This window comes from Periophthalmus magnuspinnatus, chromosome 22 (assembly GCF_009829125.3).
Source record: "Periophthalmus magnuspinnatus isolate fPerMag1 chromosome 22, fPerMag1.2.pri, whole genome shotgun sequence".
Lineage (NCBI taxonomy): Eukaryota > Metazoa > Chordata > Actinopteri > Gobiiformes > Gobiidae > Periophthalmus > Periophthalmus magnuspinnatus.
The window spans coordinates 22,896,671-22,920,574 of NC_047147.1; the positions used below are offsets into that span (position 1 = coordinate 22,896,671).

Here is a 23,904-nt window from a genome sequence, read left to right on the forward strand (position 1 = left end):
TCGAAATTACAAAACGAACTGTTGGTAGACGATCACAATAACATTTTGAAGTGTGATATATCGCTGAAGTAAATATAGACGATAAACGATAATATTGAACCCCCCCCCCCCAAAAAAAAAGAGCAGATTTAAATCTCCAAAACTATTCTAACTCTACAATACTCCAAAAATCAAAAGATAAATAAATAAAATTAAATAATAAATACAATTAAATAAAAAAATAAAAAACAAACAGCCGAACGAAACACTAGTGCTTAGTTTGCATTTGTAATGAGTCATAGAAGTTATTAAGCCAGTGGTTCTCAATGGAAAACATTTTAACAGGGATGAAAAGAAAGGAGGAGATAAACGGAGGTAATGAGACGCACCCGAAAAGTAAGACGAGGAAGTTTGATGAAGAGTATGGAGCACTTGGCTTCACCGTGACTCCGGTGGGACACGAGGACAGACCGGTGTCTGCTGTGGCAGTGGACAGTATGAAGCCAAATAAGTTAAGACCCCACCTCATTACACTTCAGTCACGCTGATAAGACGCTGGAGTTTTTTCAGCGTAAACGTGTCAAATATTAACAACAATCATCCGCTTTGTAAATGTCACTTAAACCAACGAGCACTGAGCATCATAAGGTGGTGAAATGTTTTCTTCTTTATAGGGGGGGCATGATGGAAAATAATTGAGAAGCACTGTATTAAGCCAAGTTTTTACAGCTTAAATCTTATCGTATTACCAGAAAAATAACTAAAAATGATAAATATTGACCCCAAAAAGTATCGTTCCAACTTTGATATACTGAACGATAAGTCGACATTGTGATTATCGTGACAGGCCTAGTTGTCAGTTCATTTGCTTTTCCTCTTTAAGATGTCGGCAGTCAACCACGTATTTATTTAGTATTTCCGTTTTAGTTGAATATATGTGTTTGCGGAAGTTCTTGACCATTTTCGACGCGTTTTTAAATCTTCACAAGGACAGACTGTTACCCAACGCCATCACTCGTGTCCCGATGCTGTGTCAGCCCAAACCTATTTATTTATTTCCTTCAAACGCTTTACCCCACATCAAAGTCCATAAGCCGCGGCCCGTCTGCGATTCCTGTAATCTACTCCCACCGCGTCACGGTCCAAACAAGCCGGAGAGATTGTTCCCGTGCACGCTAGGACGGGAGGAGGGGACTTAGCGAAACAATGCGAGGCTACGCTAAACCTCACGGGTCAAACTAAGTCGATCCGCAGTCGCCAACGAACCCCATTCAAAAACAACAACAAAAAAAAAAGATGACGCGAGTGCTGACACCCGCCCGGGCCGCTCCGCTTTTGTTGGAACCTAGAAGAAAAATCGGCGACGTCGGATCCCCCTGACGTACAGACTCCCCGCGTGGCTCCCGTTCGCGTTATCGGTCGTTCCTTCGAGTTTCGCCCCCAAACAAACAACCCGAACACGGAGAAGTGACACATTAGCCGAGCCCCTTCAGGACGCGGGCTTATTTTTGACATTAAAGCCTGTTTTTGTTTAGTCAATGTTATCGGCGCCGCGCAGCCGGGTTAGCCGAGAGCGCCGCTGTGTACGGAGCGAACTCTAACCGGCACCCGAGAGCGAGGCCGTATTGTGGTTTGTTGGTTGTTGTCGTTTTTTATTTATTTTATTTGGGAGGAACAATAATCTGGCGGTGTACAATCGCGGCTTTGTGGCGGAGGGGAGACAGGATATGAGATCACGGCTGGGAGAGAGGGGGAGAGAGAGAGCGAGAAGGAGAAAAGAAGAGAGAGGGGGACAGTGAGGGGAGATAGGGGAAGATGGAGAAAAGCGGAAAAGTGCGGAAAGAGAGGGGAAGAAAGAGTGGGGTAAAGAGGGAGAGAGGATGGCGGCAAGGGGAGAGAGAGGGAGAAGGAGGAGAGAGAAGCAGGAGAGAGAGAGGGGGAGAATGAGTGGGATAAGAGAGCAGAGAGAGGATGACGGCGAGGGGGGAGAACGAGTGGGATAGAGGGAGAGGATGACGTGAGGGGAGAGAGGGGGGAGAACGAGTGGGATAAAGAGAAGAAGAGATGATGACGTGAAGGGGGAGGGAGAGAGGGAGAGAGAAGTAGGGGACAGGGGGAGAGAGGCAGGAGAGAGAGAGAGGCAAGGGAGAGAGAGAGAAGCGGGATAAAGAGAGAGGCAAGGGAGAGAGAGAGGGTCAGGGGAGAGAGAGAGCAAAAGGCAGGGGAGAGAGAGAGAGCGAAAGGTAGGGGAGAGAGCGAAAGGTAGGGGAGAGAGAGAGAGAAAGGTAGGGGAGAGAGAGAGAGAAAGGTAGGGGAGAGAGAGAGAGAAAGGCAGGGGAGAGAGAGAGAGAGAAGCAGGTGAGAGAAGCTGGGGAGAGGGAGAGAGCGCGAGAGAGAGAAAGAGGGAGAGTGGGAGGACTTATCAGAAAAAGAGAGCGGCCCGGGCGTGCGAGGAATACTGAGCGCGCATTAGAACAGGCTTATGGAAATGTGCAGCTCCAGTCTGAGCGCAGAGGTGTCAGCGGTTACATGCGAGTCAAGAAAAGGATACCATCCATTTTTATAATTCGTCATAATTCGATGTCACAAGAGGATGCGTTTTATGAAGCAACAATGTGCGACTGAAATGTGAGCTCATGTCAAAACATAAAATACTAATTTAAAATGAACACAAAAATGTATAATATTGAAAAAAAATATATGTAATACTGAATGTTGGTTTGGTTACAGTTTAGGGCTGAGCATTGCAGGTGGATTTGTGATTTATGTTTTAAGGAGGATTCTGTTCAAAGTTCACAAGTTTTAAACCAAATTAACAAAAAGACTGAAATATGGACTGACAATCTAATGCAAGAATCATATTTCAGACATGTTCATACAGATCTAAACTACAGGGTTAGCAGTTTTTATGCACAATACGACGGGAGATGTCTGTGTGGAGGAAATTATGGTACTTCCAAAATTACAGTGTTTGAGATTTGCCAATTTTCTCCGTTCAAATTTCGATTAAATTGTGAATAATCTTGCAGCCCTACATTAATTTGTTCTACTCGTCCCAAATTTCACGAATAGTTATTGCTGTGTGTCTGTAATTTAAAACAAAAAGCAATATCATGAGAATTCATAATCTCTGCTATTGTTGCAAGATTAATCCTCATTGAATCAAAATCACAATTTGAATAGACGCTATTGGTAAATCACAAAGGCTGCGTTTTTGGAAGTGCCATAATTTCTTCCACAACATGATCACATTTTTTCGTGTCCACTTAGACATTTTATCAAACCAAACAAGTAAAATTAACTGCGAAACCCTTCACTAAATAGATCTGGCTAATTAGATTTTTACAAAGTAGTGTTATGTTGCGGACTTTGCTCCCAGTCTCCTCTGTGATCCCATAGACTCACTTTGGGCGGGAAGCTAATCCATCTGGAGCCATGTGTAATTGTCATCAACATGCTCCGCGCTAGCCGCCTGCAGCGAAGACGGACTGGCTAGAAAAGCCCGAGAAAGCCCTGCCCATCAAATATGCATACGCCGTCACCAATTTGAACAGGACGCACATTTTTCTTTAGTGTTTTTGACATCTCCAGCGTGGTTCGCTAATTAATTGATAGCATCTAATACGGCGCCGCTGCGAGAACGTGATAGGACATAAAAGTCGCTCTGCTTTTCAAAATTCATAATAATTTATTGTTTTTAAGCATGCCTTGGGGGAATTTGCAATTTTCCAACAAAAGATATTCAAGTGTTGTTTTTAGCCTGATACGAATATGCTAGCACCTAATTAGCTAGCGCTTCCCATTGTGCGTTGGCATTGCGATTTACCCAAACTGAGTCGGAACCAAATTTACCTCAAAATTCGTTATACACGCCCAGAACTATGGCAACACATTCACGGACAAACTACATCTTATTTGCTATCCATTTATTTTACCTGCCTATTCTATGTTAAAAACGCTGTAGCCTTGCTTGATTTTTACTTTCTTAAAACTGCAAAAAACAGTTCATTTTAAACGGTTTGCAGCGGTTCACTCACTTTCTGCAATCAGAGCATCCTAATTATTCACCTCAATGAGTTTATAAGCGCTTTTCGTGTCTTTTAGCGACAAGTTTTGCCGTGACAGTGACATGAAACACCAACTAGCATGCTAACGCGCGCTTGTTGATACTTAATAACTAGAAACAATCGGGTACAGAGCCTTTTTGAATAGAAGTTTTAAACATTTAATGGCAGATAAACCTAAGCAAACAGATCAGTGCAAAGATGCTTGGAGGTTAACTGACTTGGAGTAATATTTAATGCGTTTGCTGATTACCGCGATAGACTTTTACGAGTGTCTATTAAACTTAAATGACTGGTGAACTAAAGCTACAACTGCCTGATGACATTTTTAACCGTTAAGTAAAACAATGAAAATATAGTCACGCTCACAGCTAGCATGATTGACGCGAATTGGGCGAGTCAAACTGGGGGCAAACGGCAGGTGTCCATTACAAGAGCGCTTGACCCTGACCGATTGATGCACTGCAGCCAATCAGACGTGACCGTGGAGGGGGCGGGGCTAGTGTGCGATCGGTTGCGTCGAAAGTGTAAATCGTCGCGCCCGTCTTGCCACTGAAGCTATAACATGGCAGTGTTTGTGTTGCTAATTTGAACAGTAGGAATAAGGCCGGCTCCGCGCTGACCCATTTGATCAGCGCGGAATGCCTCAGATGGCGCACATGAAAGCAGACGTCCCAATCCCAGAGTTTAATTGGAAAATATTGTACAAAAATAACCCATGTAAAGAAGCCGGGGCAGTCACAATAGAGCTTTGAGTTGAGTTACACAAACAAATGCACTTCTGAAAGATTAACGTCAAGACAGCTGTACAAATGAATGAAAATTAGGGATGGACAGTATATACTTGTCAAAAGTTTGGACTAGGAGTGTGCGAAAACATCAACATATCGTATTATTAAATTTAACGATACAGTATTGATATCGTGGGCTGCTGTATCGATTTATAGTTTTGTATATTTTACCAAATTATTCTGTCACACCACTACAATTGTGTGGCTTGTTTAGAGGAATGAAACTTGTTAGATTCGCTGTTCTGATGATTATAATAGTTGTATTTCATATTAGCTTTGCACATATAGTGATTGTGATTTTAGTATCACAGTTGTTTTTGTAAATATGTTGTGATCTTTTAGAGCGTTATACTGCACAGGTCTCTGTACATGTAACTGTGGAGCTCGTGTAATCTGTGGATGAATAATATTGAGCGTTGAAACAGTTTGATGTGTTCTTCTAGTTAGCAAAATGCAGTAAACGGAAGATAAATGCACCATTATTGTTTATTTTTTGTGGAAAATGGGTCACGAAAGCCTATATTTTCACTGAATCGCATTGAATTGATTTGAAATATGTTGTATCGTATTATATCGAATCGAAAAAGTACTGTATCAAGATATGTATCGTATCGTATCATGGCCTATGTATCGAGACACGTATTGTATTGGCAAAATCTTAATGATACTCAGCCTCAGTTTGGACACTTTGTTTTGTCTTTATTTCCATGATTATTTACACTGTGGATTCTCACCGAAGCATCAAAACTGAATGAAACACATGGACTTTACAAACAAAACAAACTCAAAATAACTGGACTTGTTTTAGATTTTGAAAAATAGCCTTTACCCTTTGCTTTGGTCACTGCTTTGCACATTGTTGGTTTTCACTTCACAGCTGTGCCTGGTCAGGGTCAAGAAATGCCATATCAGGAGACGTCATCGTGGAGCTCGTTGAGAGAAGGCCAGGGGTTTGCAGCAAAGCAAAGGGTGGAAACTCTGAGGATTTGAGTATTTAAAATTAAAAAATGTTACAGTGGTCCCTCGGGTCACGTTCTAAAAATACTCCGCAATAGGCGAAATCCACAAAGTAGTCAGCTTTACTTTTTTACAATTATTCTATATGTTTTGCTGCTGTAAAACCCCTCACCACACACTTTATACACTTTTCTCAGACGGATATTAACATTTTCTCACATTTCTCTCTCGTTTAATTAATTAATAGCAACTCACGTGTATTTCACATTTCCTCTGACCGTGCCTCTTCGTCCTGTAGCGTCGATCCAACATTTATGTAAATTTGTCTGAACACATTCTGTACTGTACAGGAGACACAGCACGGAGGAGACTGATGGACAATGGTCTACAGTCCCTCAGCCAATCAGGACGCAGAACACAATGCACCGCGATATAGTGAGGGACAACTGTATTTCACTTATTTTCTTTTACTTCTTGATTCCATATATCTTGCTTCGTATATTTGCTGTGTTCCGTGTGGATAGTATCGATCAGATATTGAAAAATCTCTCATACTCATCACCTCCTTTGTGTCACTCCCATTTTGTCTTTTTTAAACATTGTAGAGCTACAATTGGAAATAGAAGAGTGATTATCAGACATATAAAACATAAATTATAGCCTGCAGTTTCACATTTAGTATTTTCCAAACTAGTTGTAGTACCAAGTGCACCACGTGTCTCCTCTGGGGTTTGAACCTGCAATCTACTGTTCTTCACTTCACCACTTCATCAGGCAGTCCAAAACATCTGCCCTCTGGTGTTCAATAGTGGAATTAAATGAAAATTATTGTTTCCATCATTCTGACACAAACATAAATAGAGTATATAAGTGCGTATACAGGGTTAAGAGCGTGATACTAAATGTAGCACTCAAACTAGATATCAATATTGAAAAAAAATCACAAATAGTGGTATCAAATTCGGTATCAAGTATCACACTTATTTTCGTAATATCGTATATAATTTAGTATTGATTATGTTTCAAGTCAAATTGCGATATCTGTGTGTAAAATCCCTACTCCACTGTTTCCAAAATGGAGGCGCATCAGCACATCAGGAGCAGACTGTTGAAGAGTCGGGTAGTGACACATGTGGCTGCCAGTGCAGTTTGTCCTATTGTGATGTCCCCAGTGTGCCAAAGCAGGACCCCGGGCCTCCTCTCTCTCCTCTTTCCACTCCTCTCTCTGTCTATCTCTCTTAATCTCTCTCTCCTCTACGCCCCTTTCCTCTGTCTATCTCTCTCCCTCTTAATCTCCCTCTCCTCTCCTCTGCTCCCTCTCATCTCCCCTCCTCCCTCTCCTCTCCTCTGTCTATCTCGCTCCCTCTCCTCTACTCTGCTCCCTCTCATCTCCCCTCCTCCCGCTCCCCTCCTCCCTCTCCTCTCCTCTGTCTAGCTCTGTTCCTCTCAATCTCCCTCTCCTCTCCTCTGTCTATCTCTCTCCCTCTCCTCTCCTCTGCTCCCTCTCATCTCCCCTCCTCTCCTCTCCTCTCATCCCTCTCCTCTATCTCTCTCCCTCTCAAACTCCCTCTCCTCTCCTGTCTCCTCTCTTCCTCACCGTTCACCTCTCGTCTCTCTCTCCTCACCTCCTCTCTCCTCTTCTCTCTTCCCTATGTTTCCTCTCATGTCTCCTCTCTCTCCTCTCTCTCTTCTCCCCTCCCCTTCCGTCTCATCACCCCTCTCTTCTCTCTCCTCCCTCTCGTCCTCTCTCCTCTTCTCCTCCTTGTCCTTTCCCCTCCTCTCTCCTGACTTCTCTCTCCTTCCCTCTCTCCCTCACTTTCTCTCTCCTTCTCCCCTCTTCCTCCTCATCTCCCGTATTATCCTGATGCATACAGACACCTCTCTCCTGGCTCCGTCTCTCCGTACCAGTCCCAGACCCGCCTGTCTCGCCTCGCCGTGCCCCGCGCTGCGTGCCAGGCTGACCTCCGCGGACAGGTGCCCCCCCTAACCCCTCCTCCTCCTCCTCCCCCGCCTCCTCCCCTCTGCGCTCGCACAAACAAAAGGTCCCCTGGCTCTTCTCAGGCTGACGAGAGCCGACAGCCTCCTGAATCACACACATGCATGTTAGATTGCCATGCTTTGCGGGGACGTTACATCGACTTCCACGCACTTCCTAGAGAGTGATCCGAATCTCAACCGTAATGACGACTTAATCTTAAACCCACCGTAAGTCTCGTTAAATCATTAAGTCACGGGGGCTTGATTTTTTTGCTCCCACCAAGGCAAAAGTTACCCTTGATGTGCTGCGTTCTTTCCTTTCTAAAGGCTTTGCGATTAAAGAATGGGTTATAACGTTGTTCCCTCATCAAAAACATGCCAGGAGAGGTTTTAGATGTCATGCACGTTTGAATATTTTTATTTTAGCGATCTCTCCTGGGCCCTATTCAAACCCTCTTTACAATTAGCTAAAAGATTCTTTGCAATGCTCTGCCCACAAGCCTATATAGAAAAACGTGACACACAACTGCCCACAGCGATTTGACAAACCTGATGCGACGTGCGGGAGTTTCATTAGCGGGATGCATGCTTGATTGTGTGTCGTGATGAAGCTCTGAAGGGGGAGTGACTTAACCCAGGGAGCAAAGGGAGGGTTCTGGGCTTTATAGCAGACGCAAACACAATAGACACGGAGTTACGTACGTCTGTGACACCCGCGGATCGTTGTGTTATAATTTGGACGTTTTAAATTGTAATATTCACCTGAAACGACGTTAAAAAAAAAACGAAACGAGGCTGCTGACGTCGGCGTAAACGTCATCGCAACGAGGAGCCACGGAGCTGTCGGTCCCTTTTATGGATAGCTGCACATCACAATAGCGAGCAGCAAGGTTGTTTTTTTTTTTCATTTGTACCAAAATGACTATGCAAAGCTGGTGAATCCTGCACATATCACAATATCGTTGATCAGCAATATATTCAATTCAATTCAAGTTTATTTATATAGCACATTTAAAAACAACCTCAGCTGAACAAAGTGCTTCACATAAAATAACTAAACACATAAAACATCACACAATGAGATATAGTTACATTATACAAAAGAGCATAAAACACAATAACAGTGCAAGTACCAAGACATTCTATCTAGACAGTATTAAAAGCCAGGGAGAAAAGATGAGTTTTGAGCTGACACTTAAACTGAATAAGAGACTCGGATAATCGGACGGACAAAGGGAGACTTTTCCACAATTTGGGCGCTGCCACAGAAAAGGCCCCGTCACCCCTAATTTGTCGAATATATGGTGAAAATAAGTGATTAAAGTTTGCTTGAACATGCACAAATCACCCCAAAATACAACTTCAAGAGGGTAAACGAGAAGGTAAACGACATGAACTGTTTGTCTTATAATGTAATTGTAATGAAATGTGGATTTTAATGTGTGTTCACCTGGCCACGTGGAAAGCAGCAGTAGCTAAATCTGGTACAAATCATCTTTTCTTTTGTTAGATGAATGAATTTGTGACGAATCAAGAGTAAATAAATAAAGAAAGAATGATTAAAATGAGATACGACATGCCTACGTTATAACCTGCAAACTGATACGTCGCTCTGGCCCTACACATCACGGAGAGTGTAGTTTTAATAGCACATTTGACTCCGCTTTGAAGCCCGATCGCCTTCCACTCGACAACACATGTATTAATATCCATACGAGCGCGATCACATTTGCGGCGTTGCGCTCCGACCAGCGTTCCATGTAATCCGCGGCGATTACATGATGCGCGAGGGGTGCGAGCTCGGCCTGAGAACGGGGCGCATGTGGCTATTTTACACTGTACCACATCAGCGTCGCGCCTGCTTAAACACTCAGTCACGTGCAGCGCTCCCAATTGGCCGTGAAGGGTATCGCGCCTCGAAATTTGGCACAGCCCGGAGACCTTAACGTTGTTCGAGATAGTGCAGCGTCATGTGTCTCTCACTCGCCCGGTTTTGTTTACCTCTCGGAGTCTCCCTCTTTTCCTTGCTTTCCTCCTTCCTTTCTGTCTCTCTCATCCCGCCTCCTTTCCTCTCCCTGTCCTCTCCGTCTTCTCCCTCTGTCCTCCCTTTTATTTTAGTTGGGGATTGCAATGGATTATTTCAACACATAGTTTGTTTATCTCTCGGACTCTCCTCTCGCCTCCCTCTCCCATTTCTCCCTCCTCTGTCCTCCCTCCTTTCCCCCGCTCCTTTCGCTCTCTCCACCCTTTTTCCCCTTCTCTCTCCTCTCTCTCCCACCTCTCTCCTCCTTCCCTCCTCTCTCTCTCCTCCCTCTCACCTCTCCTGCCTCCTTTCTCCCCCCTTTCTCCATTCTCCTTCCACTTTTCGCTTTAGTTTTTTTTTTTTTTGGCTGGGAATTGCATTGGATTATTTTTCTTACACATTTTTGCTGTGGTCCCATTGGAATCCAGTTTGGAGTGGAGAGGATTACTCGAGTAAATGCATTTCCCTCCTGTACAAAGCCGCAAAGCCACTCGGCAGTGAAGAGGGGGCCCTTGATAAGAGGACGCTGCACCCCCGTCCCTCCCCGCGCCATCTCTCCTCCCTCTGCCCCTCCCCCCTTTGCGCCTCCTTAACGCCCTCCCCCCCGGGTCCATTTCCGCCATCGTGTCCTCGCCAATTAGCCCCCGCTAAGACTCGCTCGCGCACTTTCCTTTGATTTCGCCAAGGTTTTTTAAGCCCGAGTGAATGCAGTGACGCAAATAAAAGCAACTCTTGAGTCCAGCTGACCAGTGGGTAGTTTTACTTGGCCCGGCGATCCTTTTAAACGCTTAAAAAAATTCAAACGTCTAAAATAAATGTCTTTTTAATAATTACAGCGTTCTGATGGCAGTAATTCATCGGAAAAAAGTGTGTTCGGAAGTTAAAGCCGTACTTAGGAACATTTTCTAGTGGAGATAGATACGTTTTATGTCCTACTGTGGAAGATCGTAGCCAAAGGAACGTCATTTCCATGGAAACGAGCAGGAAAAGGCTAAATAAGAGTCAGGTTTGTGGAGTTGCAAACACTCTCACAGTAAGGTAGGGCTGTAGTTGACTAAATAAATCCTTAGCGGACTAAAGAAATCTCCTTCTGATCGATTATTTGACTGAAAAGGGGGGGTGGAAAAAAACTCTTGTAACTATTACCCATCTCTATGTATCTAACCCCAACTGCATTCACAAGACTACACCTGCAGGGGGAGTTCATGCAAAAAACACTAAGTACTAGGAAACAATGTATTTTTGTAAAGACAGATTGCACTTGTGAATCATGAGTTTAATCTGACGTTTTACATGTAAATACCAAAATACAGCAGATCTTGAGCTAACGCACTCATTCATTTATTAACTAACCCACTGTTGGCCCATATAAATCCTTATAATCTAAATAAAATGACTCCTCAAACTGAATTTTGGTTGACTAAGACGCCATCGACTGATTAATCGACTAAACAACTAAACCGCTGTATGTTTAACAGTGTCATAAACACCACAATGGAAAAAAAAAACATGCTTTTATTTTAGTATTATATGTGACACACTGTGACTTTAAATACAGTATATTAAACCCCTCCTTGCGATTAATCTGCCTTTGCCAAAAATCCTATCAAATAATCCTGTCAAAAAATCCCACGCGACCCCTAAAATGACATTTAACTATAATCTATCGGGGAGAGCCTGACACTCGGGTTAAGAAAAGTTGCTGTTAAATAAATTCTGAAGCAGTTCAATCCATTTCTTCAAAGTCAATCATTTTTATGTACTTAATCTAATACAGTCTCTCTGGAGGCTCCTTACCCACAGGGGGCAGGTGTCTTCGTTTTTGTACAAATCTAGTATCTGATCTGATTAAAGTGACATTCTGCTTAAATGTTTTGGGAGCACCCATGGAAATATTGCTCAACTTGATATAAAGGTGCATTAGGTAACATAATTTCTTTCTTTTTTTATTTTTCCTAATAGAGTGTTCACTTGTTTGTCTCCATGGAATCCATTTAATATTATTCTGTGACACATTATATATATTGATATTGATATTTTTACCTTTTATCTTATCTGCCATCGGCTTTAAATCTCCAGCACAGACCAATATTTTGTTTGGATCGACCTCCTGATCCTAAAGAGTCACACAAAAATCTAGTTTGACACTTTAATGTGAAGAGATAAACGCACAAAAACATGACTGAACTGTTGTCTTATGGGTTGTGGGTGAGGTTGTAGTAAACTTAAATTGCACAATCTGGGGGAAATAATCCAAATCGCTTTTACATTTTGGCCCAAAAATCGATATTGGCCCACGACATACCTCATATCTGTCCATCTCTAGCCCCAATGGTCAAATCTGACACATAACTTGCGTAGTTACTAAACTTTTTACTAGCACCATGTTTAGTTTCATTCATATTGTGTGAGCAGAATGGATTGATGTGGTACTCGTTATGCAATAGTAGGAAAATATGAAATCCTGTGTTAAATGACTCTCCAGTTGTCTCTTGTGTGGAGGCTGTTTGTAGTCGTGGCAGCAGCAGCAGCAGTAGCAGTGAGGTAATGTCCAGTCACAACGGTGGAAAGTCTGAGCGCTGTGTTCAAGCGGGACAAATGTCTGAGAAATACGGCGATTATCTGTTCAAAGATTCTCTAATTGCGTTATTTATTTCTTTTTTCACTCTGACCACACGACATGCAAGCCCCTCCAGTAGAAATGTGGCATGTGAAAAGTATCAAAAATCAGATACTAATCGATACTAAAACTAATATCGAAACTAGACGCTCATTTCAGCAGGTGTCGAGGCTAAAAAAAAAAACTCACATTTGCAGGACTTTTTTATCGCCGTGGAGTCAGAATCAGAATTTTGAGTATCGAGTCTACTCCTTAGTATTGTAATAGTTTGACATTTTAGTATCGTGACAGGACTGCTAGAGATGGACCTGTTTGTACGTTTATCATATCTGTTATCGACCCGAAATCGTTTGCAGAAGACGATATTTTGCTTAAACAATATGCGCTAAGCTTTATTTTAAAACTAGTGCGAAGAGCTATTGTATCCACTTTGTAGTAAAACCGAGTGTGTGAGTTTGCAGTCATTTCAAATCATATAATTTAGGGAAAAAGTTAAAATCACCCCTAAATATTGGCCTAAAAATATCGTCAAAGCTTATCCGCTATCGATTTTAGCATTAGCCGTGAAAAACTCCATATCGGTGAATCTCTTCTCTCTACCTCTCACTTCTTCTCATGTTTAACCTGCTCTGTTTCTTTTGCTTGTCTCTGTGCAGTATAACTTTGTGGGGAGAATCCTGGGCCCTCGGGGACTCACAGCCAAACAGTTGGAGGCGGAGACGGGATGCAAGATCATGGTGCGAGGCAAGAGCTCCATGAGAGACAAAAAGAAGGTAAGCTCAACAAACAACACTGCTGCGAAAGTGTTGTTACGCCAAATAGGTCTCCTCAACCCTGAAGCGAACAGTCTCACACCAAACCAGCCCGGGAACCAGAAAACTCACTTATACAATGTTTTTACGAGGATGTGTGGATATCAGTTCAGATGGGTGTGATTGGCAGGTGGATCGGCCAATTAGGGACATGCATGGTCCATCTGTATCAGAACAAACATGGCTGCATACGAGGATTAACGAAAGGAAAAAAATATAACAGGGGACTTTGAAATATCGCCAATCAGTGAGTAACACACTAAACTCTTCTAATCTGAGGGGAGAGAGGTTTGATTTTGTTCTAAATGACGGGTGACCAATGAGCTCCTTTGTTTCACATGTGTCACTGAAATCATCAAATCTGATTCTAAATTGAGTTTGAGACGTAGCGTAAGTGTAGAGAGCGTGGACCAGGCTGATATTCCTCTTAAATTCAGCGTGATATCAGTCTGGACTTGCCAGCCTAGTAAATTCCACTTTAAAATTTTGTTTGTATAGTGTACTTGTATCGTGAGGTCCTCAAGCAGCATCACTTTAGCTTTATCTGGGTCAAATTTTGTCAAAATGATGAAGTTGAGCGTCAAAATGGTATGTGCTCCTTTTACATGTGATATTTAAAATAAAACAGTTTTTTTAGGGGTGTAGACCGTAGTCATTTAGTTTAAAAATCGGCCTGTATGAGTCTTAGTCGACTAAAATTCGTATTAGTCGACTCGAGGATTTAGACGGAACAACAGCAGAAAGGAGAAGTCCATAGTTTGAATCTGTTTTTATATAAATACATGATATCCTAGTGCTTTTATCTACAAAAATAGTCGATTTTACATAAACTCCCATACGGGTGTAGTCTTGTGAGTGCGGTTTGGGTCAGATACAGAGATATGTTGATCATTTTGAGAGTTTTTTTATTTTTTTTATCACCCAGTCCATCGGCAGGACGTCTTTAGTCCACCAAAAATGTCCGAAGTCGTCCCCAGCCCTAATGTTTTTCCCTATACATCCGAATCCCATTAGAAAAAGTTACACAGTCTTGACAGCGCTCTCGCACTTGTTTGTGAGCATGACCTAACCTCATGTTTGGGGACCACCTCTCCGCCGCTCTGGCTCGGCTGGATTCTGTTACGTGATCCGCCCTGGTGGTAACTCTGTGCTGTGGAAACTCATAAGGCAGGAGTAGAGTCGGAGCGGTCTATTTCTGGAGCCAACGGAAGATATTTGAAAAGCACAGGTGTGACCGAGGGGACCTTTTGTTAATGGGACTTTCCATTATTTTAGCATCTGTGCAAAATGTCAATATATCTACTTTATGAGGTTACTGCTAACGCTACATTTTGGCCATCTTTATTTATTATTCACTCGTAAAGGTTCCCATTTTAGCAACAACATTGTTCTTAAGAGTTAGTGCCGGTAGAGAAATGTGACCTCCGCGTTCAATATAAGTGGGACAAACTGCAACAGCAAGATCTTTTTGGCAGACTGTTGATTAGATAAGGACATGGTAGGGTACACTTTATTATCCCCTGTAGAGACATTTGTCCACTGCGTTTGACCCATCCTTCAACGGGGCAACCTATCAGGGACCAGATCATCTCCAGATCTTGAGCTAGGCTTGGTTAGGTTCTAACTTAGCTGAAAGATTTGACCTGTTGTGCATGTTGTGGGGAGTACCTGGCTTGAGGATTACATGATTTACTTTGGATGGTAAACCAGGGCCACGAAGACACAGGAAAAACTAGCCCCGGTACGATAAATACTGTATAGACTCAATATTTGTTAGATGGAACAATCATTTTGGAGATCAGTATTTATTGTGTGTACATTTGGGGATTTCTTTTGTAATTTTTTGGCTTTATGATAAAATTTTATGCATAAAAGGTTGAATAAATAACTTTTACGACTCATTCCAGATGCAAACTAAGTACTAAAGTGTTTCATTCTACTATTCTACTTATTTCAGCACATGATTTTAACAATAATGTAGATTTAGAATAGTCTTTATGTTTTTTGTTTCAGTATTATTGTTTATCATCTATATTTACTTCAGTAATGTGTCAAACTTCTAAATTTGTTATCGTGACAGGCCTAGGAAGAACGCGCAAAGTCCGACCAGCGTAGTTTTACGTGGTAAATCTGACCCAGGACCTTCTTGCTGTGAGGCGAGTTGCTAAAGTTGTCAGTAATTTTGTAATTTTAGTCCTGAGCGAATGAGTAAAGAGCCCATATCTGAGCCAAACTACACTGAAAAGACCACAACATTGCCGGAGTTCCAAGTAATTAGAAATCTTACGCTAACATCTTTTCTGTTAGCAAAGCGGTGCCATTAGCCACGTGATCGCGCCTCAAGCCATGAGGTTAATATGACAAGTTTGTGGAACCAATCACAGATAAATAATAAGGTTCAACGATTGTGGATCAAAAACAGTGAACTTCCCGTCGACTTGTATAGGCCGTCCTCCAGCTGACTTACTTTAAACCTTCTCCTTTCTGCTGTGATCCAAACAAATCCTTATAAAACTATTCAAGTATTGCACAAAACATAAAGGAAAAAACCCAAAAGTGCAGAAATATCACTTTACGTCCTTGCCTTTTGTCAGTTTTTTTTTTTTTTTATTATAAATGATACGTCGCCCCAGGCCCGTCTCTGATTCCAACTACGATGACGACTCAATTGGTGCGAAACTTGAAAATGGCCGCCATGTTGTTGGTGCTAGCTTGGCACTGGTACTTTACATTCTCTGGCATGAGCAGTGACACTCCATCTGCGGCGTATCTCCTCGGGTTTCTCTGGAGTCGCATGAGGACAATTCTACTACTCTTGATACTTTAAACTCTGCCTTCGAACTTGCAAAATTAAAGTTTATTTTAAAAGATTTTTTCCAGCATTCCTCCCATTTTTCATCTCCCTCTGAACCTCCTCGCTCCTTGATTTGCCAGCCAGTGGTAGTCTTGACTTCCAACTTATGCAAATGTAGCACGGTAAAGTATTTCATCTCATATTTCCTGTAGTCAAACCCCCATGTTGAGGTGAATAGAGCGCAGGGTAAGCACTGATTCGGCTGATTGCGCTGTTGAGTTTACTGACGAATAATTGTTTTTTTGTGATCATTTTTCCAAAGTTATTCCTCACTTACCTTATGCATTCTGAGCATCCTAGAAGTACTTTTCACAACTTTCAGTGAGCTTCAAGGTAAAGATACAGCACACAGACGACGATAAGATTACCTTTTTCAATTTGTCATAAACTGGTCAAAATTTAAATTATAAAAAAAAAAACCCAAACATAATATAAGGACTAATATAACTGAGCTTTCTACCATGTTATAATGTTGTTTCCTCATCAAAAAATATGCCCGAAGTGGATTTATACGTCATCTATGCATGTTTGAGTAATATAGTGATCTCTCCGGGGCTCTATTCGAACAATCCTTATGGTTAGCTGTAAAATTCTATACATGGCTCCGCCCACAAGCCTGCGTCACCCATGCTCCCACACGACAGTTCTCCATAAATACAGAAAAACATGATACAAAACTGTACAAAGCAACTTCACAAACCAGATGTGATGTGCAGTAGTTTCATTAGCTGATTGTGTTGCAATAGCGCTCTGAAGGGGGTGTGACTTAGTCTGGTGAGCAAGGGGAAGGGGGGCCCAAAAGTGAAACTTATAAAACATATTAAGTTTGTAGTTTTTTTAGCGTCATAGCATTTTCAAAACAATAAAAGGTAACATGGTGATCTAAATGTTATGTGTGAATACAGGTAATGCCCCATAGAAGTGACTGTTCCAACTATTTCATTATTGTCCTCTTGTGCTTTGTCAGTGCTGTTCCCCCCCCCCCCCTCCACACAGCTCACTCTCTGCCCTGGTCCCTGCCCACAGCGCCCGCCTCCTGAGCTCTGTTTCAGCCTGATGCCCCGCCGCAGTCGGCCTGTTTATTCAGGAGCCATTAGAGGCAGTGTTTTTCTGCTCTCAATAATTCAGCTCCTGCTCCTGTCTCCTGGGCCCGGCTGCCTGACGGGGACCGGCTCAGTGGAGCTCACCGGGACAGACTCCGCTCACGCACCATCCAGAGGGAGAGGGAATGGAGTGAAGACAGGAGTGAGGGAGAGGGCGAGCGAGAAGAAGAGGGGAGGGAGAGAGAAGTGAAGGCGATATTGCACGGTGCCGGCTTTTAGAAATTTTGAAGGTGTACAAACATGTATGACAATTTATTTATTAATTTATTTTTTATTTATCTATTTCTATTTATTTTATATACTACATCAAGGCAAGGTGAGTTTATTTGTATAGCACAATTCACATGTAAAATAATTCAAAGTGCTTTACAAAATAAGAATTAAACACACAATACAAACAAATCAAAACATAAATAATCATTATAAAATTAAAATTAAAAGAAGAGTGCAGAAAAAACATATCGTATGCACAGCTAAACAGAACTGTTCTGAGCCTGGATTTAAACATTGTCAAAGTAGAGTCCTGTCTCACATCTTCAGGAAGAATGTTCTAGGTTTTAGCTGCAGAAAACCGATACTCTGATTCTCCATGTTTAGTCCTGACTCTGGGACCAGCAGGAGGCCGGTCCCTGAAGTCCTCAGAGTGTGAGATGGTTCATGTGGCTCTAACATGTGGGAGATGTTCTTTGGTGACAATATTATGCATTTATTTTAGTTAATTCATATAGAACATGTACCGGTGGATAGATTAACCAAACATTGTATGCAGCAGGTGTACCATTACTTCATTATAATAGTACTTATTTAGAAGTACACAGATACAGATCACAGTAGCGAGCAGTAGTAGTGTCCTGACATTATGGTCCAGCAGTGCAGCTCTTTGTTGTGATGCAGGTGGGAATCAGCACCGCAGCTGTCTACTGGAAGTCAGCGGACATGCTTATTTATTAAGTTGTTTTAGACGCACAGTGACTCATGGGGGTCGTACATTAGGCCTAGACAAAAAGGCAGTATGTCATCTTTAAAGAGGGGTCTTTTTACTTCTGTTGGGTCTTAACTGCTAACATAACAGATCAGATCACCATGTTACCTTTTATTGTTTTTTGAAAATGCTAAATTCAATAATAACCACATATTAACATGTTATTATGTTATTAGTTTCAGTTTCATTTTTGATGCTCTGAGTCACAAGTCACTCTGACGTGTTTCTCTACCTAAAACTGCTGCACATTACAAGCTGAAATGTAATGTTTTGTGTCATGCTTTTGTATAATGATGTAGAATTATCGAGTGGGAGCTTGGATGACGCCCTCCAGAGATCGCTAAAATACTCAAACATGCATGTACGACATCTAAAACCACTTCAGTCATGTTTTTGATGAGGGAACGACGTTATAAGATGGTAGAAATCTCCAAAAACACTGATTTTGCTTAATATCCTCCCTTTAATATGGGATGACAAGCTCTTTTTGAAGACCCCTCGCTGGCCCAATCTTGAACTCCTACCAGCCACATAACTATTCTCTTGTGTTATTGTAACGTGTCTCTTTTGATTCGCTCATGCCAGACAGACTGTTTCTAGTCCTTGGAGAACACTTGAAGCAGAACACACTACCCTGTCCTCATCTGGTACGTGGTCCTCCTAGTACTGCACACACCAGCTCCAGCTTCAGATCCTGCCCGCTGGGACCGAGCCGGCATGTTTTCTTCACAGTAATTGTCTTACGTTTTGGGAACAAAGGAACTACTTTCTCTCGAGCTTCATCGAACGTGGCAGCTCCCGGTCTCCGCGGTATTGAGGCTGCATTAATGCTAAATGCAAATCAACAACAGGTGCAAACGTAATTAAATAACAAGTATTTTCAATCGACCCGTGTGCCGCGTGGAGAGAGGGAGCCGAGTAAACACATTGTAAACACTCATTCTATTTGAGGCCGATGAAGAGATGCCGGAGCAGACAGCTGTTGGATATAGGATTGTCGAAAGTATTATGAACCAGATATGAATGGATACTAGAGATAGACCATTCAAGCTGATATTTGGACTTTTTAGCATATGCCATCGACCTTAAATCTCCAACATAGGCCGATATTTAGTTTTGGTCGATCCGCTGCTTAGAAAATACACACAAAGCTTTATATTAACACTTAAATGCAAAGAGATGGCTGAAGAAAACATGACTACACAGCTCTCTTATAGGTTTGTGGTTAAAAAAAAGGGCTTGGGGGGAGTTTGTAGTAAATTTAAATGACATAATTTGGGGAAAATAATCAAAACTGGCCCTAAATATCAACTGAAAAGTATTGGCAGAGCTTATCGGCCGTTGTTTGCTCTCTACTGTAAACAATCGGTATCAGCATCGGCCACGGAAAACTCCACATCGGTTGATCTTTAATCGATACTTAAACTAGTATTGAAGCTAGATATACTTTTGAGCAAGTGTTAAAACTGAAAACGTCACATTCACAGGACAGAAATGAACCTTTTGTGAATATCTTTAGAATGATCTTGAGCTGTGTCAGAACAAGTATAAGACACATAGACTAGTACACGCCCATGGACCACGATGAACCTACTGGACGACTGAGGGATTGCACAGATATAAGACCACATGGGAATAGAAAAGAAAGTACCACAGTTTAATGCTGAAAATCCCACTCTAGTGTCTATTTTATTTTTAATTTTTTTGTGTTTTAGTGTCCTAAAAACACTGGTTGCACTAGTCACCCCTCTGTCCTCCACCATTTGTAAATGGCTCCATAGCTAATACAATTGTTTTGATAAATGCTTTTGCTGACGGAATAGGTTTGGCTTTTAAATCTTCACCTTGTGCCAACCATAAAGTGCATTGTCCCTCCCCGTTTGCTCATTAAGTGCTATTGGAAAATCAATACATCTTACACTAGGTTGGTTCATGCAATCGCAACACACATTTGGAAATGAGACTCGCTCCATCAAGTCAGCGGTCCTACCTCGCACGATGGCAATACGTGTTGTGTTCGAAGTTTACTGCAGCTACAGGATAAATCACAATGGAATTAACAATGAGATTTGAAGGGTCGCAATGGGCAAAGTGCAATTATTTAAAGCACACATACTATTCTAACTTGACTTTTTGAGCTTTTGTCCCTTCATCAAAAACATGCCTGTAGTTGTACTTTTGCATCATTCACGGTTTCATCAATCAATTAGCATTTTGCCAGTTTTGTTACGTCACAGATAAAACTCTTTCTCTTTCATTGATCTTTGTGCTGTATATTATTTTAAGTTAGAAAATGTGAAATGGTTATCCCAAAGTTTGCAAAACGCCATTCCATACCCGTTCAATCCTGTAGTTTAAAGATATTACTTCATAGTATATTGGCTTACCTCTGCCATTGACACAGGAGGTCAAAGGTCACAGGAGTCATAGGGGCTATCAAGAAGGAGACGTAAGCCCTGCTATATGAGGAGTCTCAAAATGCTTTATATCAAATTTTACTTTATACGTTTGTCGGGCCGTACACTTTGAATCTACAATTCTGTTTGAAAGATCGCCCAGGATTTTAACATTTAAGAAGAAACTGAATTATGAATTATTATGAACTAATCTAATCCAATAATCCCATGCACTTCAGAATGTGTTTGTCGAAGTCTAAACTTTTACACTGGATGAAACCTCAGACACAGGGAGGGCATCTGGCAAACAGACATTTTAGAACATGATTGGGTTCGTCTAAGCTACAGGGTTAGCAGCTTTTACAGAGAATAAGAGCCTATGGAGACACAGGGAGGGCATCTGACCCACAAGGACATGACTATAGAGGTCTAAGCTACAGGGTTAGCAGCTTTTACACAGAATAAAACCCTATGGAGACACAGGGACACTTGGTTCTCTGCAAATACCTCCACTACCTTTTGCAACTTGCTAATTACAACCGTTCAAGATGAAATTTCGGCTCCGTATTGATTAATTGTCCTACCGCAGACCTTTTGACCGCCTCAACAATTCCCCATTGCAACGTTCGCTCCGCAGCGCTGGTGTATTGTGTATTCTTCCACCGATTCAAAGTTTGGAAGTAGTGACCTTTTACGCTGTCAAGTGTGAACTCCGTAGCGCCCCCTGGATTCGCACATGTCCCGGGCTGACCCTCACCCCACACGCTCTTTTGTCAGGCAGCTGCTGGACAGATGAAAGAAGTCACAGGCTATTTCTGCGCTCCTCTGGCATGTGCTATCATGTACTTGCAAATTAGTCTTGCGTCAGTGCAGATATATTGTTTAAGCAGCTCTTAGGGTAAAAATAAATCTGCTGTGTACTGTCTGCTTCTGATTGTAAAGTGTTTTATTGTCCGAGTATCAGGAAGTGCTCGTGTGCTAGTTGTTGTTTGTTGCTTTACCGTCACGACCTGCACCTGTCGGCCCATTGCCATTGACCTTGGCACTGGAGGTCAAAGGTCACAGGAACCACAAGGACTATCAGGAAGGAGACTTAAGGCCCACTACCGATATATAAGGAGTCCCAAACTTCTGTCTTTCAAATTTTACTGAATAGATTTGTCTGGCTGTACGCTCTGAATCAACAATTCTACATAAAAATGCTCAGTTGGTAGAGCGTTTGTCCACTGATCTGAAGGTTGGCGGTTCGAATCCCGCTCTCAACATAAACATTGGTTGAGCGGTCAGTGCGATTCCAGCTCCCACAGATGGATGCTATCTTTCAGTCCTTTGGCAAGACACTTATAACCCAACCTTCGCCCCCAGTGTCTGCGTACACTGTTGTATGAATGCGCGCGCGAGTGGGTGAGTGGTTCCTTGACGTAAAGCAGTTCGAGTGCCTTGAATGTGGAAAAGCGCTATATGAAAATGTGACCAATGTGACCAACCGATGAACTAATACAGGAATCCCAATGCATTTCACAGAGGTCTAAACTCCAGGCGCAATAAGAATTTTCTATAACAAGCCAACTATTTTGTTCTTTGCAGAGAACATTCTTGTATCTGAAGAATTGCAGCTGTGGCGATTTGTTAAGGTGTCTTTACTGTGTTGTGTGTACCCTCGGGTGCACCAGCTCAAATTTCGCTTCTTTTGCAATATATTCTGCTGCTATGATCCCGAGCAATTTATGTAAACACAAAAAGTAAATTTTTATTCATCCATATCAAACAATAAATACATAAATGTTTGTAGCTCATCAAGGTTGGTGTCAGACAGGGTCATCCAAGTGCCTGTTAATAGTCGTCCATCCTGTAGCGCTCCCCGTCTCCGGTCTTCCTCCTCTCTTCTCCTCCTCAGCTCTGTCCTATAGCGCCCCCTGCCTCCCACTCATACCATCACCGCTCTCTCCTCCTCCTCCTCTCTTCTGCTGTCGCTCCCTCTCACAGAGCAGAGCCTGACCTTGTCCACCCTCGTTCGCTGTAGCGTGGATCATTTTTCTTCAGATCGGGCTGTAATTCGGAGGCTACCTGGGGCCTTAGGTTTCACAGCAGCCTGCCCTGCACAAAGACCACCACACACAGGGTAATGGCCTTATATTTGGGCTAATTTCTCCTCTGACGTTGATCTAAAACTCCTCTTTGATACAAGGTCCTTTCGCCTGTTCTGTGGAGTGACCTCTGAACGGGGCTGGCGCTGCATTGAACGGTCCACTTCATTCAGTACTGATTTATTTCTTTAAGCTGAGGCAAAATGGAACATGTTCTAATAGGACATTGAACACTGAAGTATACTCAGAGTGGTATATTGTATGAGGTTTCAAGGGTCTCACACTGAAGAATTATTAGCACTGTTGCCATAGCAATTATCAAAGAATAACATTGTGTATTTATAACATGCAAAAGTACAATATTCTTTGCCTGCTGTTGTGGCTGTAACCATTATTTGCCAATAGTGAGCTTTTAAAATCTATAGCAAGGCCGAAATTGGTCAAAGTTGATGTAAAAATCACAAATTTACTGTACATTTCAGACTATAAGCCGCTATTTTTTTTTTGCCCATACTTTGAACCCTGCGGCTTATACAACAGTGCGGCTAATTTATAGATTTTTAAAGGCTAATGGCCACCGGGGGGCACTCTCAAACAGTAAATTCAAAAGTGAGACAGACTTGGGGAAAGATTATGCGCTGAAGAATAAACTAGTTTAGATTTTGAACGTGAACTTTTGCACATCATGCCCACACACTCATTACGGAAAACACAGGAAGAAATGCAAATGATGCAGCTTTTAACTTAAAGGCAATGGATCTTACGTCAAAGAAGGAAATGGAGCCACTGCACGTCAGTTTGGCATTAATTAACTGATGGTATGACATTGGACGCAGCAATGGGAAGAACTTGGTCAGTGACGACAAACACTTTCAGAGGAAATAAAAGCAGATGCCTGTATTGGTGCCGTTTTATTTTCTAAACATGCAGATATCTTCATCCTGTGTTGATGGCGTGTTGGTGCCGTACTGCAGATTTTCAGGCACAGTTTGATTAAAAAAATAAAAATAAAAATAAGCATGTCTTAAATTAAAACTTAATAAACCTCTGTGTATCGTCTTTCTGTGGAAATATCTCATGTTACATTATAAAATCCTGCAGCTTATGAATGTACAGATTTAGCTGGTGTGGCCTATATTCAGGTGTGCTCAATAGCCCAAAATTTACAATACTTTTCACTTTAGTAGAATTAATAGGGAAATTGATTTATCTGGAATATAAATACTTTGATACTGTTTGTGTAAGCATACAGTCGTAAC

The 23,904-nt window shown here is 42.0% G+C and overlaps 1 protein-coding gene across 5 annotated transcripts in view; it reads left to right on the plus strand.

Annotated features, from left to right (window-relative positions):
* The window catches only part of qkia (QKI, KH domain containing, RNA binding a), a 153,483-nt gene that overhangs the window by 71,621 nt on the left and 57,958 nt on the right, over positions 1–23,904 (plus strand). For all 5 annotated transcript variants that reach the window (XM_033988888.2, XM_033988889.2, XM_055231064.1 and 2 more), the window contains exon 3: positions 13,068–13,184. In XM_033988888.2, the coding sequence (XP_033844779.1) occupies positions 13,068–13,184 (117 nt within the window). The remainder of the gene's footprint in view (positions 1–13,067; positions 13,185–23,904) is intronic.